Genomic DNA, 21,330 nt, shown 5'->3' with positions numbered 1-21,330 from the left:
GGCCGCTAGGGTTCGCAGAAAATCAAAACTTCCGGTTCAAAAACACGTGTTGGAATTTCTGACAGAATGGCTGCGGATGTACAGCAGCAAGCCCATCGTCCGGGCGCCCTTAAACAACAAAACAAAACACATAAACACGGGAAACACAAAAGTAAAGGTCAACTTGACAAAGAAACAAAAGGTAGGTAGAGTATCGTTTGAATGATTTTTTTTTCCAGAGCCAGTTCGAATTTCCTCGTAAACTTACATTTCTTTAACATGTTTAAGGGAGAGTCAATGTAAAGACGTCCACAAAGAAAAACAAAGCTCAACAGAGAAAACAGGACAGAAAACACCATGTAAGTTCTTAGTTTCATTTTCTAAGGTTTTAGTCTCGCATCATATTCATCACTGTGCGTCTAGTCTTCTCATTGATTTGTCTGGTCCAGGTAAAATACACGCACATGCTTAATCCGGGATTTCTCTGACTCTTATCCCTGCCTTTATATTTTGAAACGTAAGGGAGGATGTCGAAATTTAAAAAAGGGGGTAAGAATCCAAGAAATCTCAGATTTAGTGCATGCAATACAATAATTCTCTATTGAGAAGTTGATGGCTCATTTTAATACTCCCCCTCAACTTCTCTACGAAAGGCCTAATAAAAGCAGTTCAGAAATTGACTAAATGCAGAACCAAAACTGGGTCCCACTTCGATTGGTGTTTTAGGATTGATGCATTATCATTAGGGCTGTCACGGTTCCCCAAAATAACCGAAAACCGTGGTCCAAGTTGTTCAGTTCGGTTTCGATTCCATTTTTCCAGATTTCGATTCGGGTCTGGTTTATATTATTAGAATCTGTATTATACAAAAACGGTGTCAAAATCAAAAGAATGATGGTGATAACAGTGATAAATAAACATCACTACTGTAATTTACTTCATCCATGACAAAACACTTGTCATGAAAGGATGGGATAATTATGAAAATGAGAAAGAGGCGTCAGGTTGGAGCTAATATTCGGCCTAGTAGTCCTAAATGTAACAGATAAAAAATTTTCAAGTCTAATTCTTGAAATTAAGGTTTAAAATAGATATAAATAACCAAACTGAAAAACCCAAAACGGAACCGAAAATTTACAGAACCGACCCTACCCTAAAAATTTTGGAACCATGACAGCCCTAATTATCATAGACATTCAAAAACATTCATCACACTAGATTTGTGTCAACAGATTCATTTATTTATTCAAAACTGCGTTTGAACCCGGTTGACCTCTAAGAAAGTCTAAAACTTTTATCCGGATAGATTGGATTAAATATTTCAGTGTTAAATAGTTATATATAATACTGTGATGAATGTTTTTTTAAGTCAGCAGAATCGGTATTTTTAATCGCATTTCCATTGCAAAACAACATCTGTGCATCCCAAATATGTCTATGATAATGCATTGATCCTAAAACACCGATCGAAGTGGGACCCAGTTTTGGTTCTTCATTTAGTCAATTTCTGAACTGCTTTTATTAGGCCTTTCATAGAGAAGTTGAGGGGCGGGGGTATTAAAACGAGCCATCAACTTCTCCATAGAGAATAGCAATACAATAGAAAAAGGACAGGTAGTCAGGAAATTGTCTACTTCTCATGAAAACTTGAAATGTAGGCTAAAATAACTACAGCAAGCTATTTTGATTTGCATGAGTTGTGATGACATAGCTAAATCTGCGGTATATAAACATGTATATAAATTAGCTATTTTAAACAATTTCAATAGACAGTGATTGTCCAGTATTAGTAAAACCTTCGTATGTAGGATGAATCCAAGATTTTAGAAAGAAACAACAGCAAAAATTATCTAAAAAGTGTTTTCTTACAGAGAGTATATTTTTCAGGTTGCACAAGTCCGAAAACAGAAGAGAGAAGAGATTTTAAGCCAGAAAAGGAGCAGGGGAGGCAACCTATCACCTCCTTATTTTGTGGTCAGTAAGAAAAATATGTTATCTTAAATATTAAGGAGTCAGTCAGAGATTTTTCAAAAGATGTGAAAAAATTTGAAAGGGTTAACAATAGTTAAATTTACTATAAAAGACATAGGATTTGAAGATTATTTACCAGTAATTTTAACAACTGAAGATAATATCTTGTGTGAATCGACTAGTATGAACTATGAAAGCTGATTTCCAGTATCCACTTTGATACAGGTGGTACTATCTCTACATGAAGGCCTGGATGTGAGTAGTGTGTTAGAAGTCTTGAAGTCATGTGATGAGTCTGCTGTTGTCACACAGAATGAACAAGGGGTCATCCATGTCAGGTAGAAAGCAGAAATCATATACCAGTCTCCGACATACATGTACTCTTTAACTAAGACTGTGGATAGAATTAAAAAGAGAATCCACTATCTTGAGTTTTTATATATAAAAAAAATGACACTGTTGCTGATATTTATGATAATTTATATACACAGTCACTGTATATGTACTAGCAATACAGCAAAATACATGTATAATGCCTTGATATACTGGTACATTTTTTTTTTTTTTTGTCTATTGCTTGAAAATTTGACAAATTAAATTTTTCCAAAGTCTAAATGTAGTATTGAGATTTACATATGATTTTAAATGTTCACAATATTATAGATTCCTCTAGAAACTGCCAATTGAAATACTTTCACTATTTGCTTAATTATTATTAATTATGTTTCACCTGCAGTGTACCCCGATTTAAACAGAGAATATCCTTTTACGTCCCAGAGTTTGCAAACTTGTACGCTGTTATGGATTCGGTGAAAGTGGCCGACTCCTTGCTGTGTGTCCTCTCTCCGGAAGGAGGAATTGACGAGTATGGAGAACAAGTGTTGAAATGTTTGTTTGCTCAGGGAATCCCATCTGTTACGTTTGTGACACAGGTTTGGAAATTAATGGTACACTGTACCAGTAAATGTGAAAGAAACATGAAGAATTTTATATTAGAAAATGAAATTAATGTACAAATGGAAAGATTAAGAAATCAATCATAATTGATGGGTTACAGCCCTTTTTTTTCTTTCCTTTTTTTTTAATTTTTGAAAGATGCATGTACGTGTATAACAGCTCTTATTTTAGTTTCACACTTATTATCATTCAGTATGAAAGAATAATGATTAGTGACATATGTATAGAAAGAATAATGGTTAATGATGTATTCTATGTATACTCCTTGTGACCTTCCAACAGAAAGACTTGTATGATCATTGATAACTGATAGTGAGTGTTTGATAATCTATTTTTTCAGGGTTTGAAAAAAATGGGAGGGAAAAAGCAATCAGAGGCCAGAAAATTTCTACAGAAGAAAATTGAAAAGTGGTGTGTAAACTTAAACCATGCATTATCCTCTCTCTTTCTCTCTCTCTCTCTCTCTGGACCTTTTTAAAGATTGTTTTGTGATCTTTTGGGTTTTTTTTCTTTTCTTGTTACTATTAAAAATGAAATTTTTTTATTCCTTCAAGATATTAAAATGTAAATTTCTTGTGTGCATCATATATTTCCTCTTTTCAGGTAAATTTTGTCAAATTTCATTGCAATCAAAACAGAATTTTCTTTCATGTCTACATAAACAGGTTTCCCCATGAAAAGCTTCATAACCTTGACTCAGAACAAGATGGCTTGTTGATTATGAGGAATGTAGCAAACCAGAAAATCAAAGCAGTACACTACAGAGATAACAGACCACACCTGATAGCAGAGGAAATTCAGTTTGAGCTAGACAATGAAGAGGTGATTGTTATGTTATGGGATATTTTGTTTTTAGTGTTGCTTGAGAATATTAGTCTATAGGGAAAAAATATAAGTGATCAATATGGTGTACACTTTTGATGTAACTACCTGTCTAATAAATTGGGGGAGTATTTTCTATGACATTATTTAAACTAAAGTTATTTGGGGAAATATATTCAATTCCATCTAAGGAAATTCTTGACATGCCTTATTATACAGAAATCATAGAAAAAGCTCCGTGGTTGAGAGGGAAATGTAAAATGCTAAATGAACACTCCTGTAAATTTCAGGCACCTACTGGAACTCTAAAGGTGACCGGGTTCCTGCGAGGGAGAAGCCTCTCGGCGAATTCTCTTGTTCATATTGTGGGCTGGGGAGACTTCCAAATGACGCAAATTGATGCTAGGAATGACCCCTACCCCCTTAATCCAAAGGCCGACAGACAGAAGGTTTGTATTTAGTACATCTCTCTTTCATGTATGTAGAACTTCCACTGGTATATACCGTATTTGGCTGAATATAATACGCACTTTTTTCCCAAAATAATTTTCTGTGAGAAAGGGGTGCGTATTTTACACCACAGTGGGATTTTGATAGGTTTTTCTTTCAATGACATGTGAAACACGGCTATCATACGCACATACCGTAGTATTACCTAGAGACTTGTGCAATTTCTTGCTGTTTATCGCCGTATTTAAAACTTCGGAAAGTTATTGTTGGAATGTAGACTTGTTAAAAATATTATATTTATAACCTTTTGATAGTTAAATTAAATTTAAAAGCAAGTTAAAATTAATTTGAGCTGCATGTTCATCGTCTCCGTGTAGGCCGCCATTAACGATGTTATTTATAGATGTTCACACATTCCTTTGCCACGTGCTTCCGTAATCATAGTACACATGTACCTATAGCTAATCAGTCAGACACTCGGTCAAAAAAGTAATGTCATTTTTTAATGAAATACAATAAAATTTATTTTAGGTTTTAAATAACTCAGTGAAAATTCATTTCAAAACACCCCTCTATACGTCCCAATGAATGGAAGCCAATGTTGTGAACACACGCGCTTGTCACTTGATAATTACCCCCCCAACACCCCTCCAGGCAATTAAATTGTTTACCGACTCCAAAGCATTGTTTTTACAGTTAGAGCACTGATTATGTACTGCCCTTATTAATGGCTTTGATTATTTTCTTTGTTAAAAATCGGGGGTTGGTTTATGATCTTTCGTATGTATAAGCGTGTGTTGATTACGACACATTAAACAGTTAAACGCTTGTTATGTTCCCCAAACGAAGTTTGGGAACATATTGTTTTTACTCTGTTTCTTATTATTATTATTATTAAGGTCTTCCGTCTCCACGGAAGACCTTATAGTGATTCTATTGTTTCTTCTTATTATTATTCTTTTTTTTTTAGACAAAATTTTGTGCACGCGATTTCTCAAAAACTATTCAATGAATTTCTTTGAAATTTTCAGGGATAAAAGGTCTTTATATGAATTTTATATAAAATTCCGTTTTTTGGTAAATTCGGTTCCAGTGCCAAGTTATGGACAATTTCCTGATTTTAAAATGAAATTTTGTCCTCGAAGGATCTAAGAAACGGCTAAAGATATGAACTGGAGACTTGTTAGAGATGATAGACCATGACTTCTACATGTTCGAAATTACCTTGGTTTTCGACGTCAGTACTTCCGGTCGTCACCGGAAGTGTTCAAAGAAATCGAAAATTTCAATTTTTCTTTTTTTAATCAAATCTTGCATCACATTATTGCAAGTCTTTCACAGTTTCGAAAAATGTTTGTCCCACCGGAAACAAAAACGACTACTTCCGGTTATAAGAGAAAAACTACACAATTTGAGTATTTTACTTTCCCATGAATATCTTTTATAGGTAAAGCATTTGAAATGATTTTTAGATATGTTATTCAGATTGCAAATGTCTATAATAACGTCAAATATCTTTGCAAAATTCACTTCCGGTCGCGTGTTTTTCTGTCCTCAAAGTGAGAAAATATCTGAGTGAGATCTCAGAAACGGTAAGAGATTAAGACAACAAACTTTTATGAGTAATAGACCTTGAGGAGTAGACAAAACCATTTGGGTTAAGAGCGTCAGTCGTCACTTCCGGTCGTCACAGGAAGTGATCAAAGAAATCGAAAATTTCAACTTTTCTCTTTTGGAATAAGACTTGCATCATATAATTGTATCTTTTTCACAGTTTTGATATGTGTTGGTACCACCCGAAACAAAAAAAAATACAACTTCCGGTTATAAGAGAAAAACTACACAATTTGAGTATTTTAATTTCCCATAAATATCTTTTATAGGTAAAGTATTTGAAATGATTTTTAGATATGTTATTCAGATTGCAAATGTCTATAATAACGTCAAATATCTTTGCAAAATTCACTTCCGGTCGCGTGTTTTTCTGTCCTCAAAGTGAGAAAATATCTGAGTGAGATCTCAGAAACGGTAAGAGATTAAGACAACAAACTTATATGAATAATAGACCTTGAAGAGTAGGCGAAATCATTTGGGTTAAATGTCAGCCGTCACTTCCGGTCGTCACAGGAAGTGATAAAAAAAATCCAAAAATTAAACTTTTCTTGTTTAAATTAAAACTTGCATTACCTTATTGCATCTCTTTCGCTGTTTTGAAATATGTTAGACTCCTCCGGAAACAAAAACGTCAACTTCCGCTTTTAGGAGATAAAATACGTTATTTCAATATTCAACTATCTCATAAATATCGCTTATAGAAAAAGAATTGAAATGTTTTAATACATGTTGTAGATACTGCAATGTCTAGAGACACGTTAGAGATTTTTTTTTTTTTTTTATAAAATTCACTTCCCGTCGCGTGTTTTCCTGTCCTCAAAATTAGAATTTTTTCTCACAATTGCTCGGCAACAATAAACGACTGGAATCTGAAACTTTCAGGACTGGCAGTCTGTCTTTAGTTTATTTGCATCGTATGAAAATCGTGTGTCGCCGTTACTTCTGGTCGTGACAGGAAGTGATGCAAAAAAGTGAATGGTTAATGGTAAGCACGTTGGATTTTAATGCTGTTGACCAGGGCTAAATCTCCAGAGTGTCTGAATTTCTTTTATCACTTTTTCAGCTTGAATTTTCGTTTTTATTTTCAGAATCGGACGGAAGACCTCTCATTGCTCGCAATGAGTTTCTAGTTAAGGTCTTCCGTCTTCACGGAAGACCTTATAGTGATTCTACTGTTTCTTATTATTAAGGTCTTCCGTTTCAGACGGAAGACCTTATAGTGATTCTACTGTTTATTATTATTATTATTTTTTTCCCGTTTTTTGTCCAAGCGATTTCTCAGAGATGGCTTGTTGGATTTTCTTGAAACTTTCAGGGATTATGACAAATAAAATAAACTAAAAACATTTTTAAGGATTTTGAAAAATTCACTTCCGGTCGTCAGATATGTCCAATTTCCGTTTTTTTCAAAAGAGATAATGTCCGGACGATATCTCAAAAACGGTAAAAGATTAAGACCTCAAACTTTCAGGGATTATAGATCATGACAAGTACGTTTGCAGAATATGTTTAAATCCCTCAGCCGTCACTTCCGTTCGTCACAGGAGGAGATCAAAGAAATCGAAAATTTCAACTTTTCTTATTTTAAATAAATCTTGCATCGCATTATTGCATCTGTTTTACAGTTTCGAAATATGTTAGTCCCACCGGAAACAGAAATGTCAACTTCCGGTTATAAGAGAAAAACTACATAATTTGAGTATTTTACTTTCCAATAAATATCGCTTATAGATGAAGTATTTGAAATGATTTTTAGATATGTTATTTAGACTGCAAATGTCTAGAGTAACGTCAAATATCTTGGTAAAATTCACTTCCGGTCGCATGTTTTACTGTCCGCAAAATAAGAACTTGTCAAAGTGAGATCTCCGAAACGGTAAGAGATTAAAACACCAAACTTATATGAGTAATAGAGCTTAATGAGTAGGCAAAACTCTTTGGGTTAATAGCGTCAGCCGTCACTTCCGGTCGTTACAGGAAGTGATCAAAGAAATCAAAAATTTAAACTTTTCACTTTTGAAATAAAACTTGCATCATATAATTGAATCTCTTTCACAGTTTCTATATGTGTTGATCTCACTGGAAACAAAAAAACGACACTTTCCGGTTATAAGAGAGAAACTATGTTATTGGGATTTTTAACATTCCCAAAAATATCACTTATTGATAAAGTTTTTGAAATGATTTTTACATATGTTATTGAGACTGCAATTGTCTAGTGTGAAGTCAACCATCTTAGGAAAGTGCACTTCCGGTCGCGTGTTTTTCTGTCCTCAAGTTGAGATTTTGTTCACCTAAATGCTCAAAAACACTACATGACTGAAGTCAAAAACTTTCAGAACTTATAGTTAGTTACCAGTTTATCTACATCATGTAAAAATCGTACGTTGTCGTCACTTCCGGTCGTGACAGGAAGCGAAGCAAAAATTGAATTTTTAAAGTTTTTTTCTTTTTGCAGAAATGTTTGGCTAATGCAGATGTTAGATAGACCATGACTATGCAAATTATTTTTATACATTTTATTCGTTTGGAGCACTTTCGTTCATGACGAAGTACATAAAGAAAACAGAAAAGTAATTCCGTTTGTTTTTATCTGTATCTACATATCTTTGGAAGCCTTGATATAACTTTTGTTATTATTTAGAGTAATCTTATTGAGATGATTGTGGGGTTTTTTTTCAAAGAAGTCAAGAAAACGGAAGACCTGTTATTGCCTAGGCAATAAGTATCTAGTTCTTATTATTATTATTATTCTTTTTTTTGACAAAATTTTGTGCACGCGATTTCTCGAAAAGTATTCAGTCGTTTTCAATGAAACTTTCAGGAAAAATTAGTCATTGTATGAACTTTGTTCATCACAAGGAAAATTTGGAAAATTCCATTTTGGTTCCAAGTTACGGGCAATTTCCTGATTTTAAAATGAAGTTTTGTCGCCCCTTTTTCTCAAGAATGGCTAAAGATATGAACTGGAGACTTATTGGAGAGCATAGAACGTGACTTCTAAATTTGCAGAATCGCCTTTTCGTTCGTCGTCGGCACTTCCGGTCGTTTACGGAAGTGATCAAAGAAATCGTAAAATTTCAACTTTCTTTTTTTAAATCAATACTTACATCACATTATTGCATCTCTTTTGTAGTTTCGAAATATGTTGGTCCCACCGGAAACAAAAACGTCAAGTTCCGGTTATAAGAGAAAAACTACATAATTTGAGTATTTTTCTTTCCCATTAATATCCTTTGTAGATAAAGTATTTGAAATGAATTTTAAGTATGTTATTTAGACTGCAAATATCTAGAGTAACCTCAAATATCTTTGTAAAATTCACTTCCGGTCGCGTGTTTTCCTGTCCTCAAAATGAGAAGTTGTCTGAGCAAGATCTCGGAAACGGTGAGAGATTAAGACACCAAAGTTATATGAGCAACAGACCTTAAGATGTAAGTAAAACCACTTGGGTTCAGAGCGTCAGCCGTCACTTCCGGTCGTCACAGGAAGTGATCAAAGAAATCGAAAATTTCAACAATTCTTTTTTTAATTAAAAATTGCATCACTTTATTGCATCTTTTTCTCAGATTCGAAAGATGTTGGTCCCACCGGAAATAAAAACGACAACTTCCGGTTATAAGAGAAAAACTACATAATTTGAGTATTTTTCTTTCCCATTAATATCTTCTGTAGATAAAGTATTTGAAATGAATTTTAAATATGTTATTCAGACTAAAAATGTCTAGAGTAACGTCAAATATCTTTGTAAAATTCACTTCCGGTCGCATGTTTTCCTGTCCTCAAAATGAGAAGTTGTGTGAGCAAGATCTCAGAAACGGTAAGAGATTAAGACACCAAACTTTTATGAACAACAGACCTTAAGATGTAGGCAAAACCATTTGGGTTAAGAGCGTCAGTCGTCACTTCTGGTCGTCACAGGAAGTGATCAAAGAAAACGAAAATTTCAACTTTTCTTTTTTTAATTATAAATTCCATCACTTTATTGCATCTTTTTCGTAGATTCGAAAGATGTTCGTCCCACCGGAAACAAATACGACAACTTCCGGTTAGAAGAGAAAAACTAAATAATTTGAGTTTTTTAATTTCCAGTAAATATTCTATATAGATAAAGTATTTGAAATGAATTTTAAATGTGCTATTCAGAGTGCAAATGTCTAGAGTAATCTTAATTATTTTTTCAAAAATTCACTTCCGGTCGCGTGTTTTCCTGTCCTCAAAATGAGAAGTCTGAGCGAGATCTCAAAAACAGGTAAAAGATTAAAACACCAAAATTTTAAGAGTAATGGACGTTGAGGGGTAGGTGAAACCATTTGGGTTAAACGCGTCAGTCGTCACTTCCGCTTGTCACAGGAAGTGATCAAAGATAACAAAAATTTTAACTTTTCTCTTTAAAATTAAAACTTACATGACTTTATTGCATCTCTTTTGCTGTTTTGAAATATGTTAGATTCCACCGGAAACAAAAACGTCAACTTCCGGTTTTAGGAGATAAACTACGTTATTCTTATATTTAACTTTCTCATAAATATCCCGTATCAATGAAGTACCTGAAATGATTTCATGCATGTTGTAGATACTGCAAATGTCTAGAGACCAGTCAGAGATTTTTATAAAATTCACTTCCGGTTGTGTGTTTACCTGTTCTCAGAATTAGAATTTAGTCCCACAATATTGTTCGGCAACAGTAAACGACTGAGGACTAAAACTTTCAGGACTGATATTCAGTCATCAGTTTATTTAAATCGTGAGAAAATCTTGCATCACCGTTACTTCCGGTCGTGAAAGGAAGTGATGTAAGAAAGTGAATGGTTAATGGTTAGCACGTTGGATTTTCATGCTAACGATTAGGGTTAAATCTCCAGAGTGTCTGAATTTCTTTTATCACTTTTTCAGCTTGACTTTTCTTTTTTATTTTCAGAATCACACGGAAGACCTCTCATTGCTCGCAATGAGTTTCTAGTTAAGGTCTTCCGTCTCCAACGGAAGACCTTATTGTTTTCGTTCGGTTTCTTTTTCCCTATTATTATTATTATTATTATTATTATTTTTCTTCCAACCGATTTTGTGCACGCGATTTCTCAGAAACGGCCGGGCCGATTTACACCAAACTTTCAGATGTAAAAGAGATTCAATTGATCTTGATAGGTTTTTTTGTTTTTTGATGACGTCACTTCCGGTCGTGAGATATTGACGATTTTCTGATTTTCAGAGGGTCAGCTTGTCCTGGAATCTCCTCCTAAACGACTAAAGCTATTGAGTTAAGATTTTCAGTGAAGATAGAGGAAAGATTGTAGATGTGCAATTGGGCATCTATATCTTTCCAGCTCAAATGGCGTTGAAGCTCGCCTGGGCTCGAAAAATAGGCTCATAAATATCTCGCAAAATTTGACACGTTTTCTTTTATATCTTTTTACCTGTAAATATTTTGTTAAAACATGTATTAGAAAAGATGTGTAAAATGATAAGACCTTTCATTTGATATCAAACAAAAATGGCTGATCCCTCAAATTAGGGGCTCAGAGGGGCCAAAAGTCTTTTCTATATAACTCTTGAACGATCAATATTTTGTTATAAATTACTGAAACAAAAATGTTCATCTTATCGATTTGCAATTATATGTTTTAAAATTTTGATCATATGTTACGTAATAAAGGGTCAAAAGGGGCCAGAATGCTAAATCTTTGGCGCTTTATATCTCGAAAAGGGGGAATATTTTGAAAAGCAATATTGAACAAAAGATGTTCAGAATAATGTTCTTAACAATATGCAACCTTTCAATTGTTGCAAAACGGCCCCATTAAGGACTTGAAGGGCTGGCCCCTAAATATTTCAATTCAGCGTATCTCGAAAACGAAAATAGATTTCTGAATAGTTGTTGAACAAAAAATCTTCAAAATCACAAGACCTTTCAATTGATATCAAGAAAAAAGGGCTGATCCCTTAAATTAGGGGCTCAGGGGGCCCAAAAGTCTTTCATGTATAACTTTTGAACGATCAATATTTTGTTATAAATTACTGAAGCAAAAATGTTCATCTTAACGATTTGCAACTATATGTTTTAAAATTTTGATCATATTTTACGTAATAAGGGGCCAAAAGGGGCCAGAATGCTAATTCTTTGATGCTTTATATCTCAAAAAGGGGGAATATTTTGAAAAGCAACATTGAACAAAAGATGTTCAGAATAATGTTCTAAACAATATGCAACCTTTCAATTTTTCCAAAACGACCCCATTAAGGACTTGAAGGGCTGGCCCCTAAATATTATAATTCAGCATATCTCGAAAACGAAAATAGATTTCTGAATAGTTGTTGAACAAAAAGTCTTCAAAATCACAAGACCTTTCATTTGATATCAAGAAAAAGGGGCTGACCCCTCAAATTAGGGGCTAAGAGGGGCCAAAAATCTTTCATCTTTAACTCTTTAACGATCAATAATTTGTAGTACATTACTGAAGCAAACATGCTTATCTTAACGATTTACATCAATATATGATAAGATACTGATCATACGTTACGTAATAAGGGGTCAAAAGGGGCCAGAATGCTGAATCTTTGACGTTTTATATCTCTTAAAGGGGGAATATTTTGATAAGCAATACAGAACAAAAGATAGTCAGAATTATGTTCTTAACAATATGCACCCTTTCAATTTTTGTCAAACGGCCCCATTTAGGACTTTTAGGGATGGCCCTTAAATATTTCCATTCAGCATATCTCCACAACGAAAAGAAATCTCTGAATATTTCTTGATTAAAACGTTTTTAAAATCACAAGACCTTTCAATTGATATCAAGAAAAAGGGGCTGACCCCTAAAACTAGGGGCTCAGAGTGGCCAAAAGCATGTCATCTATAGCTCTTTGATAATGTTATATAAATCAAAAGAGTGAAATCTAATTAGGGAAGTCTATTAATTATTATCTTTTGACAAAGATCATAGTCAAAATCATATCTCATCTTTTCGAAAAATCGGACGGAAGACCTACTCGTTGCTCGCAACGAGATCTCATCTAGTTATTATTATTTTTCTTCCTGGGTACTTTTTTGTCCGTGAGTGATCTCCGAAACTATACATCCGATTGAGTTGAAACCTTTTTAGGATTAATAGGAATGTTATGTAGATTTGCGGAACGAAGGTCATTTTGCGCGCACGTGCATGCACGTGCGTGCGCGTGCAATGAGTAAAATGACCAATATACTTGATATAGCCATAACTTTTATATCTTTTGATGAAATACTTTGATACTCAGAATATAAGGATATATTAATAGTGTAGACAAGATGACATGGTCAGAATGCACATGCATGCACGTGCGCGCATGCGCATTGATTAAAATAACCAATACAATTGATATAGACTTAACTTGTACATTTTTTGATGAATTGCTTTGACACTCAGAATATAAATATATATTAGAAGTGTAGACAAGAAGACTTGATCAGCGCACACATGCATCCACGTGCGTGCACGTGCGTGCGCGTGCAATGAGTAAATGACAAATATACTTGATATAGCCATAACTTTCAACTCTTTTGATGAAATGCTTTGATACTCAGGATATCAGGATATATTAATAGTGTAGACAAGATGACATGGTCAAAATGCACATTCATGCACGTGTGCGCATGCGCAATGATTGAAATAACCTATACGAATGATATAGACTTAACTTGTATATTTTTAGATGAATTGCTTTGAAACTCAGAATATAAATATATATATGAAGTGTAGACAAGATGACATGATCAGCGCACACATGCATGCATTTGCATGCACGTGCGTGCGCGTGCAATGAGTAAAATCACCAATATACTTGATATAGCCATAACTTTTACATTTTTTGATGTTATGCTTTGATACTCAGAATATATAGACATATTATAAATGTAGACAAGACGACATTGTCAACATGCATATGCATGCACGTGCGCACGCATGCAATGCTAAAATGACCAATATACTTGATATAGCTGTAACTTTTATACTTTTTGATGAAATGATTTGATACCCGAAATATGTAGATATATTTATAGTGTTGACAAGACGACACGGTCATCATGGACATGCATGCACGTGCGCGCGTGTGCAATGCGTAAAATGACAGATATACTTAATATAGCCGAATTTTTTTTATCTTTTAATGAAATTTGAATATAAAGATGTATTAAAAGTGTAGACAAGTTGACATGGTCATTTTGTACATGCATGCCAGTGCGCGCTTGTGTAATGCGTAAAAAAACCCCAATATACTTGTTTGCCTTATTTAATGAAGCTTACAGGGAATAAGACACCAAAAGGAAGTTGGGGAGCATTTGGGGAACATCTGTAACGGTCCCCGTTACAATTAATACTAGTTAAATGTAATTTTACTTTATCTTATATCTGCCTCGTGTTAAAATGATTGAGAGTTAAAAAAGGAAATATGAAGTATGTTGAAACTTAAGTGTTTTCATTTACTCGTGCTCTGTAGAAAATAGGATATCCACGAAGATTACCTCGATGTATGAAGACATATATCCCACCGTTGTACATCATTTTTCACAACTTTGGAGGTGTGTTGATAACTACACTTTATACGCTTGTTAAATTTTGATTTTATTTTTATAACATCAGCTATTTATTTAATTAATTAATTTCAAGTTCAAAAGAGGAAAAACATAGTCTATGAATACTTCGATGTTGCAATATCCCTTGCCCTGTTAAATTTACATAATTTTCAACATGATTACCGTTAACTAAAAATAAATATGACAACTGTTAAACTTGCAACAATATCTCGTGCTTTGTTGAAATAAAATTATTTCCACAAAGAATAGTAAGAATACGGCGACGTAAAATTTCAATTTCATCGTTTGCTAAAAAAAATTAAAAATAAACTCTGTTAATACTTTAATGCAACATTATCTCGTGCTTTGTTAAAATAAATAATTTCCTCCAGATTGCCGCGATATGGAAAGTCAAGATTAAAAAATAAAAACGCATTTGAATAAAATATCGTGTTCTGTAAATTTTCGGCACTTTATCTCCGCGCCGATTTTCATAGCAAATTACCTCGATTTTCAAAAGTTCAGAACACCGCTTGGTAAAATTTTCTGCTGCGTATAATACAACCGAACTGCGTTTTTTCCCCAGTTTCAGGCTCAAAAAGGGGGGTGCGTATTTTACACCAATGCGTATTATATTCGGCCAAATACGGTAGATGACAACATAAGATATTCTCAGTCCATAAAAAAATAGAATTTTTTCCAGCAGCAGAAGACATGTAGCTATTAATTATTAGTTTTATGAAGTAGTAGTTCAGGCAGATCTCTCTTTTTACATGTATGTTACAAGCCTTAGGTGACTCCCATTTATCAAAATTAGAATTTATTTGGGATATACTGAAGTTTACTAAAATCAGATGGTGTTAAGGGTGACATGTCTTGAATCACTGATTTCTAACCCGCTGCAGGAGGAAACTATGGAGGAGGACACTGAAGATGCCAGGGTCCTGGAGCGGGCCATCCCCGGTCGCCAGGAGTCCCTACAGAGTGAGAACGTCCCCGGAGAGATGGAGGGAGAGCAGACCTGGCCCACAGAGGAGGAGATGGCAGAAGCTGAAGGTCAGTCATCACTGTATCACTAGAAATTAATCTGATTTTTCATTTGATCCCTTGGAGGTAGATTCTGAAATGAGTGCTGGTTGAAATCCCATTCTACAAGCCACTGAAAATAGGTGACGAAAGTGTTTCATTTTTAATATTTATTCAAATTCAAAATGTTTTGAAATTAAAGAACTGCCAAAAATTACTGTAGTTTTTACTGTTTGTTCATTATCCTGAAATTATTTCATTTGAAAGAATTCTCAAAATAAGAGCACCTAATGCATTTGATTTCAACTGATTTTAGAAATATGAAATTGGTATTGTATATGCAATTAACTGTACAATTAACTTCCATATATATATACATATAAATAACCTTCTCTGGGGGCAATTAATTCAAGAGATTTTCTACGTTAAGATACTTTATGCACATTATTTACTGGTAAATTTTTTTGGAAATGATTTTTTTATTAATGATTTGAACAGCTGCTTTAAAGGCTAAGACTAAATTGGTCAAAAGGGTTCCCAAGGGGACGTCTGAATATCAGGCATCCTGGATTGTGGACAGTGAGGAAGAAGAGGTAACTATCGTACACAGAGGAAGGAGGCTAGTGGCCATCTTATTTATACAAGCATGAAATTTTAAAGCATAGCAAGAAGGCATAATTTAGTTTTGATCCTTTCTTGACTGCTAATAAAGCAGTTAATTACACTGAATCTAAAGTGTAGAATGACCATACTATTTCACTTCACCAAAAAACTGTACCATTGCATAAATCTAAAATCTGATTTATAGCTGTCAACACTAAGACTCAGCAGATTAAGTGATATGTTCAAGAACTCATCCAAATATAAATAAAATGTCTTGATTAGTCTTGTAAACATTTTCTTACCTCCTTAGAACAGAGTTGATAGATAGTTTATAAAATTTCCTTCTTTGTTTTAATCATCGCACGTTTTAGATAGAGGATGATGAAAGCGATGACGAGGATGAAGAGATTGAGGAAGAAGACATAATGGCTGTCGATGCCTCGGGGTCTGAATCAGAAGAGGAAGTAGAGTACGACACGGTTAGTATAGGGATTTACATTGTACACCTCAGCAGGTATACATGTACAGTCAGTACACAGGGATCTACATAGTACACCCTTAGCAGGTACACATGTACAGTTAGTACACAGGGATCTACATTGTACACCTTTAGCAGGTACACATGTACAGTTGATACACAGGGATCTACATAGTACACCTTTAGCAGGTACACATGTACAGTTAGTACACAGGGATTTAGATTGTACACTTTAAGCAGGTATACATATAATACAGTAAGTACACAGGCATTTAGATTGTACACCTTTAGCAGGCGTACATGTACAGTCAGTACACAGGGATTTAGATTGTACACATTTAGCAGGTACACATGTACAGTTAGTACACAGGGATTTACATTGTACAACTTTAGCAGGTACACATGTACAGTTAGTACACAGGGATTTACATTGTACAACTTTAGCAGGTACACATGTACAGATGATACACAGGGATTTACCGGTACATTGTACACCTTAGTAGGTATACATGTACAGTTAGTACACATGTACAGTTAGTACACAGGAATTTATATTGTACACCTTTAGTAGGTATAGATGTACAGTAGTACATAGGGAGAAAATTGCATTATTGTCAATAGATATGCAGCCACCAATGTTCTAAGTGATATTAAGTGCGTTGTCTACCAAAACTGAGCAGTTTTGTTTTTTTTTCAGGAATTCACAGGGCCAAAAAAAGCCCTAAGTGACCTTGCTCTTTAACTTTATTTAGCTTTATTTGTGATTTGACCAAAGCTGTACTTTGTAGTTGACAGTGACTGAAGCTGGAGATGTGGCTTACTATGACCAGACAATTGACATGGATGAAGAAGAGAGGATGTCAGTATTACATGTCACCTGCTTATCCTTTTTTTTTTAAAGAAAACTACTCACATGTATCAGTGTTTGCAACTAACTATAAAATTAGCTAGACATGCAGGGATGATGGCTAGTAAAAGTTGTCAGCCCTGCCAAAGATCTACTAGCCTGAGAACATGATTGTCTTTATAAATCGGTTTTAGCGATTATATGACTGAGACCAGATCACTATAACTTTGATCCAAATCTAAAGACTGAGAAATTTTGACCCCAAGCTTGTTACACTTTGCTACCGATGCTTTAAGTTGATTTGAGAGAGGTTTATCCAATATATTGGAAATTTTAACATCTCAAGCCGAATGGCAATACATGCAAATTTCTTTGCCCTCAGCAAAATTTTTGTGTCTCAGGCATATGATTATTTCAAACACTGCATGTAAACTATATGTTTTTCATTGTCACAATCAGTGAAAGTAAAACAAAAGTGGAAATCAACAAAATTAATTGCAGAATTAAAGTTTAAAGTAAATTATTGAATTATCAATAAAAAAATATTTAAAAATAATTTGATATATCGTACATTTTTAGACTGGAGAAAATTAAAGAGGAAAGAAGTCATGTTATGTTTCCAGATGAAATTGACACCCCACGAGAGAAGGATGCAAGAGACAGATTTCAAAGGTATGAAAATAACACCTATGTAATATATTTCTTTCCCTTTCCCCTTTGTGACTCTCATATTCATTGACAAATGTAAGAAAAAGAAAAAAATTTTTCTGTCATTTTAATTAACCATGTTCTCTGTAACAGTAAAAATTTGATTTCTTTTAAATTGTTAGAAAAAAATGAAACGATTAAGTTCTTTCAACCAAAATTTTGCTTTTAATTTTAGTTGTTAGCAAAGAAGAAATAAGGAAAATTCAATATATTGTACATGTAATGCATTCTCATTTGAAGCATTCATAATACATGTATTATTTATGAATACAGACCTTTATAATTGATAGAGCTATCTGTTTCCCTATTACAGGTACCGGGGATTGAAGAGTTTCAGGACCTCCCCATGGGATCCCAAAGAAAACCTCCCCTCTGACTATGCCAGAATTTTCCAATTTAAGGATTTCAAAAGGACAAAGAAGAGGATTTTAAAAAATTTAGAAGATGAGGGAGTCTTGGTAGGTCATCATGTTGACAAATGTTGAAATCTGTAATTATTTTAGTACTAGTTTATGTTTTATTAAATTGATTCATGATGATTTAGGAGTTTACTTTTTTTATTAATTTGATATTTTTATAGAGTGGCTGGTATATTCAGATCCATATTTCCAATGTGCCAAAAGATTTTATAAGTAAGTAGATCAATCATCATTCATCAAAATAATACCTGAACTGGAGAGAAGGAGAGAGTTAAAATGTTGAGATCAACCATCCAATTCTGAAGTCAGATTTTACTCAGCATTGTCTGTATTTCAGCGTCATATAAACCTGGAACACCTGTTGTGATTTTTGGCCTGCTGCCACATGAACACAAGATGTCCGTTCTTAACTTCCTGTTAAAGCGGGTACCAGATTACAGGCCACCCATCAAGTCCAAGGACAGGCTTATCTTTCATGTTGGATTTCGGAGATACTCGGCATGTCCGATTTTCTCACAGCACACTAATGCTAACAAGCACAAGGTTAGTAACTGAGAAAGTTGTTCCTGTAGCAGAACATATATATTTACAATGGCCTTAACACTTCAGAATCAAGTCACGATCTCTTACTCTTAACTAATACAGTTAGTAATTAGACTGAATCCAGGATTTACATGTACCAGTATATACAAATTGACTTTTATATTAGACAGATGCATTTCTAGAGAGTGTAAGATTTGATACTGAATGCTACTTTTGTACCGCTCAGTATCAAATCTGAAATGGTGTAAACTTTTGCAATATGTTGTGTATTTTGTTGCAGTTTGAAAGATTTTTTGCCCATGATACTGTTACCATGGCTACTATTTTTGCGCCCATATCTTTTCCTCCTTGTCCTGTCCTGGTTTTTAAAGAACAGCATGATGGTGAGATATGGTATTTCTGCTTTCGAAATAAATGTGTAATGGACTAGTCTAAGCTTAATTCCGTGAAAACTTTTCAAGTGTGCATCTACCTGTTTAACCTTAAACTTAAAGCACCAGGTATATTTTGTATATCTATATTAATATTTATTTGATAGGACAACATGAATTGGTAGCTACTGGAAGTTTACACTCGGTAGATCCTGACAGAATCATCACCAAACGTATTGTACTCAGTGGTCATCCCTTCAAAATCAACAAACGGTCAGCAGTCGTCAGATACATGTTCTTCAACAGAGGTGGGTGGTTCTTGATATCTTCACTGATAGTACAGTGAAACCTGTCTAATCCGACATGATCTGGGAGACAGATTTTGTTGGAAAAGACAGAATGTCAGATTGAACACAGTAAAGAACATGGAAAATAGTAAAGTGGAAATGAAAATTATTATTGGAATTCACAGTAAAACGGATTACACAGGTGTCAGATAAGATAATTTTCACTGTACTTTTTTAACTGTCTGTTATTCATTTGTTAGACAACATGGGCGTGTTATATATGTTCAGTTTTTGAAGGCATGTTGTGAATTTAAAAAAAAAAACAACTGAATTACATTGCATTATGCATGTATATCTACATGTATATTTCAAAGTAGCATTGTATCTTACAGAAAAAAAATGTACAAAATTCATACAGTACATGTACATGCATTTCCTTGTAAAGTAGCTACATATACATGTACATATGATTTTGTTTTAAGACTTTTCAGCACGTTTCCTTAAGCAGAATTACATAACTGTATCATCATTTCATTTTAAAAATTTTCCTGTGCACTAATGTATCCATTTGTTTAATTTACAGAGGACATTGAGTGGTTCAAACCCGTGGAACTTCGGACAAAATGGGGAAGAAGAGGTCACATCAGAGAACCTCTAGGTTAGTGAAAAATTATATCTGCATATGTTTCAGTCCATGTGTCAAATACATGTACACATGTTATAAAACCTTTTACAGTCAAACTTGTATGATTCGGACACAATTGGTTCCATAGTCATTTGCTCTGGATTATGCGAAATTTTTAATGATTGATTATAAGAAAGAAACTTTGAATATACAATATTGGATCAGACAAGTTTTACTGTAGATTATTTCAATTTATTTAAGATATGTGATTCAACAAACTGAAATTAAACTTTTCTCCATATATTTTAACTTTCTGTATGAGGGTACAAAAATTTACAATTTTTATTAATAGGAACCCATGGCCACATGAAGTGTGTGTTTGACGGACATCTGAAATCACAGGACACAGTGTTGATGAACTTGTACAAGAGAATGTTTCCCAAATGGTCTTACAATCCCACAGTACTAAACCCGCCTCCAATGCTGGAGAGTTCCAATGCTATGACAACAGAACCATCAGGATATCAGTTGTTTGATGATTAAATGCTTTGTTGTAATATGTATTAATAAAAGCTTGAAAATCTCTAGCTGTTGGAGTTGCTAGATTACAGAAAAAAGTCCATGAAAGTGTATTTTTAAAAGCAAAACGCTTAGAATTATGTAACAAATAATCGTACGTAAAGAGCCTTTACAAAAATCTCCGTGCCAAGCCAATTTCTGTTAAAATAAATATAATTATAAATATAAAATTGATGAATATCTATAACATATTTCATATACATGAATATACAGTATATTGCAGGAGAAATTTTGAAAATATTCATGTTTTTTCATGTACTGGGATAGAAACGTAAATGAGAAATTTTACCTGTAATATTTATGTCGAAATTGAAACTAGGTATAGTGCAAGTAGCAGTTTTGTAGTATAGTTGAATTTCGTTATCCCAAACTCGATGGTACAGAGAAAAATATTCAAGTTATCCGTTGGTTTAAGATTTGAAGTAACATGTATGTAAAGACTTCCAAATCACTTCCATATATCCGTTGTATTCTAGATATCGGTGTTCGAGATCGATACC

The 21,330-nt window shown here is 33.9% G+C and overlaps 1 protein-coding gene across 2 annotated transcripts; it reads left to right on the top strand.

Annotated features, from left to right (window-relative positions):
- Positions 1-30: 30 nt before the first annotated feature.
- LOC133195595 (pre-rRNA-processing protein TSR1 homolog) lies at positions 31-20,834 on the top strand. Of its 2 annotated transcripts, none has more exons than XM_061331481.1 (20): positions 31-181; positions 268-338; positions 1,867-1,953; positions 2,176-2,288; positions 2,687-2,882; positions 3,248-3,318; positions 3,573-3,729; positions 4,020-4,178; positions 15,250-15,400; positions 15,869-15,963; positions 16,345-16,452; positions 17,240-17,310; positions 17,878-17,970; positions 18,320-18,464; positions 18,587-18,638; positions 18,763-18,968; positions 19,249-19,351; positions 19,507-19,647; positions 20,210-20,284; positions 20,604-20,834. In XM_061331481.1, exons 1-20 carry the CDS (start codon positions 67-69, stop codon positions 20,792-20,794), a joined length of 2,400 nt encoding a protein of 799 aa, XP_061187465.1. In that variant the 5' UTR covers positions 31-66; the 3' UTR covers positions 20,795-20,834. The 2 variants fall into 2 exon arrangements, with proteins under 2 accessions (XP_061187465.1, XP_061187466.1); XM_061331482.1 differs by having other exon boundaries at positions 31-185; positions 272-338.
- Positions 20,835-21,330: the final 496 nt, after the last annotated feature.

The sequence above is a fragment of the Saccostrea echinata genome, unplaced genomic scaffold (assembly GCF_033153115.1).
Source record: "Saccostrea echinata isolate AGI-Se365-2 ecotype Australia unplaced genomic scaffold, CSIRO_AGI_Sech_v1 ptg000029l, whole genome shotgun sequence".
Taxonomy (NCBI): Eukaryota; Metazoa; Mollusca; class Bivalvia; order Ostreida; family Ostreidae; genus Saccostrea; species Saccostrea echinata.
Note: the sequence above shows the minus strand (reverse complement) of the source record. Positions and strands in the feature narration are given on the sequence as shown.

Excerpts from the sequence above, each read along its gene's own strand:
- LOC133195595 (XM_061331481.1), top strand. The coding sequence starts at position 67 with ATGGCTGCGGATGTACAGCAGCAAGCCCATCGTCCGGGCGCCCTTAAA. Across the intron at positions 17,311-17,877 it reads ATGGATGAAGAAGAGAGGAT|ACTGGAGAAAATTAAAGAGG; the intron begins GTCAGTATTACA and ends GTACATTTTTAG. Across the intron at positions 17,971-18,319 it reads GCAAGAGACAGATTTCAAAG|GTACCGGGGATTGAAGAGTT; the intron begins GTATGAAAATAA and ends TCCCTATTACAG.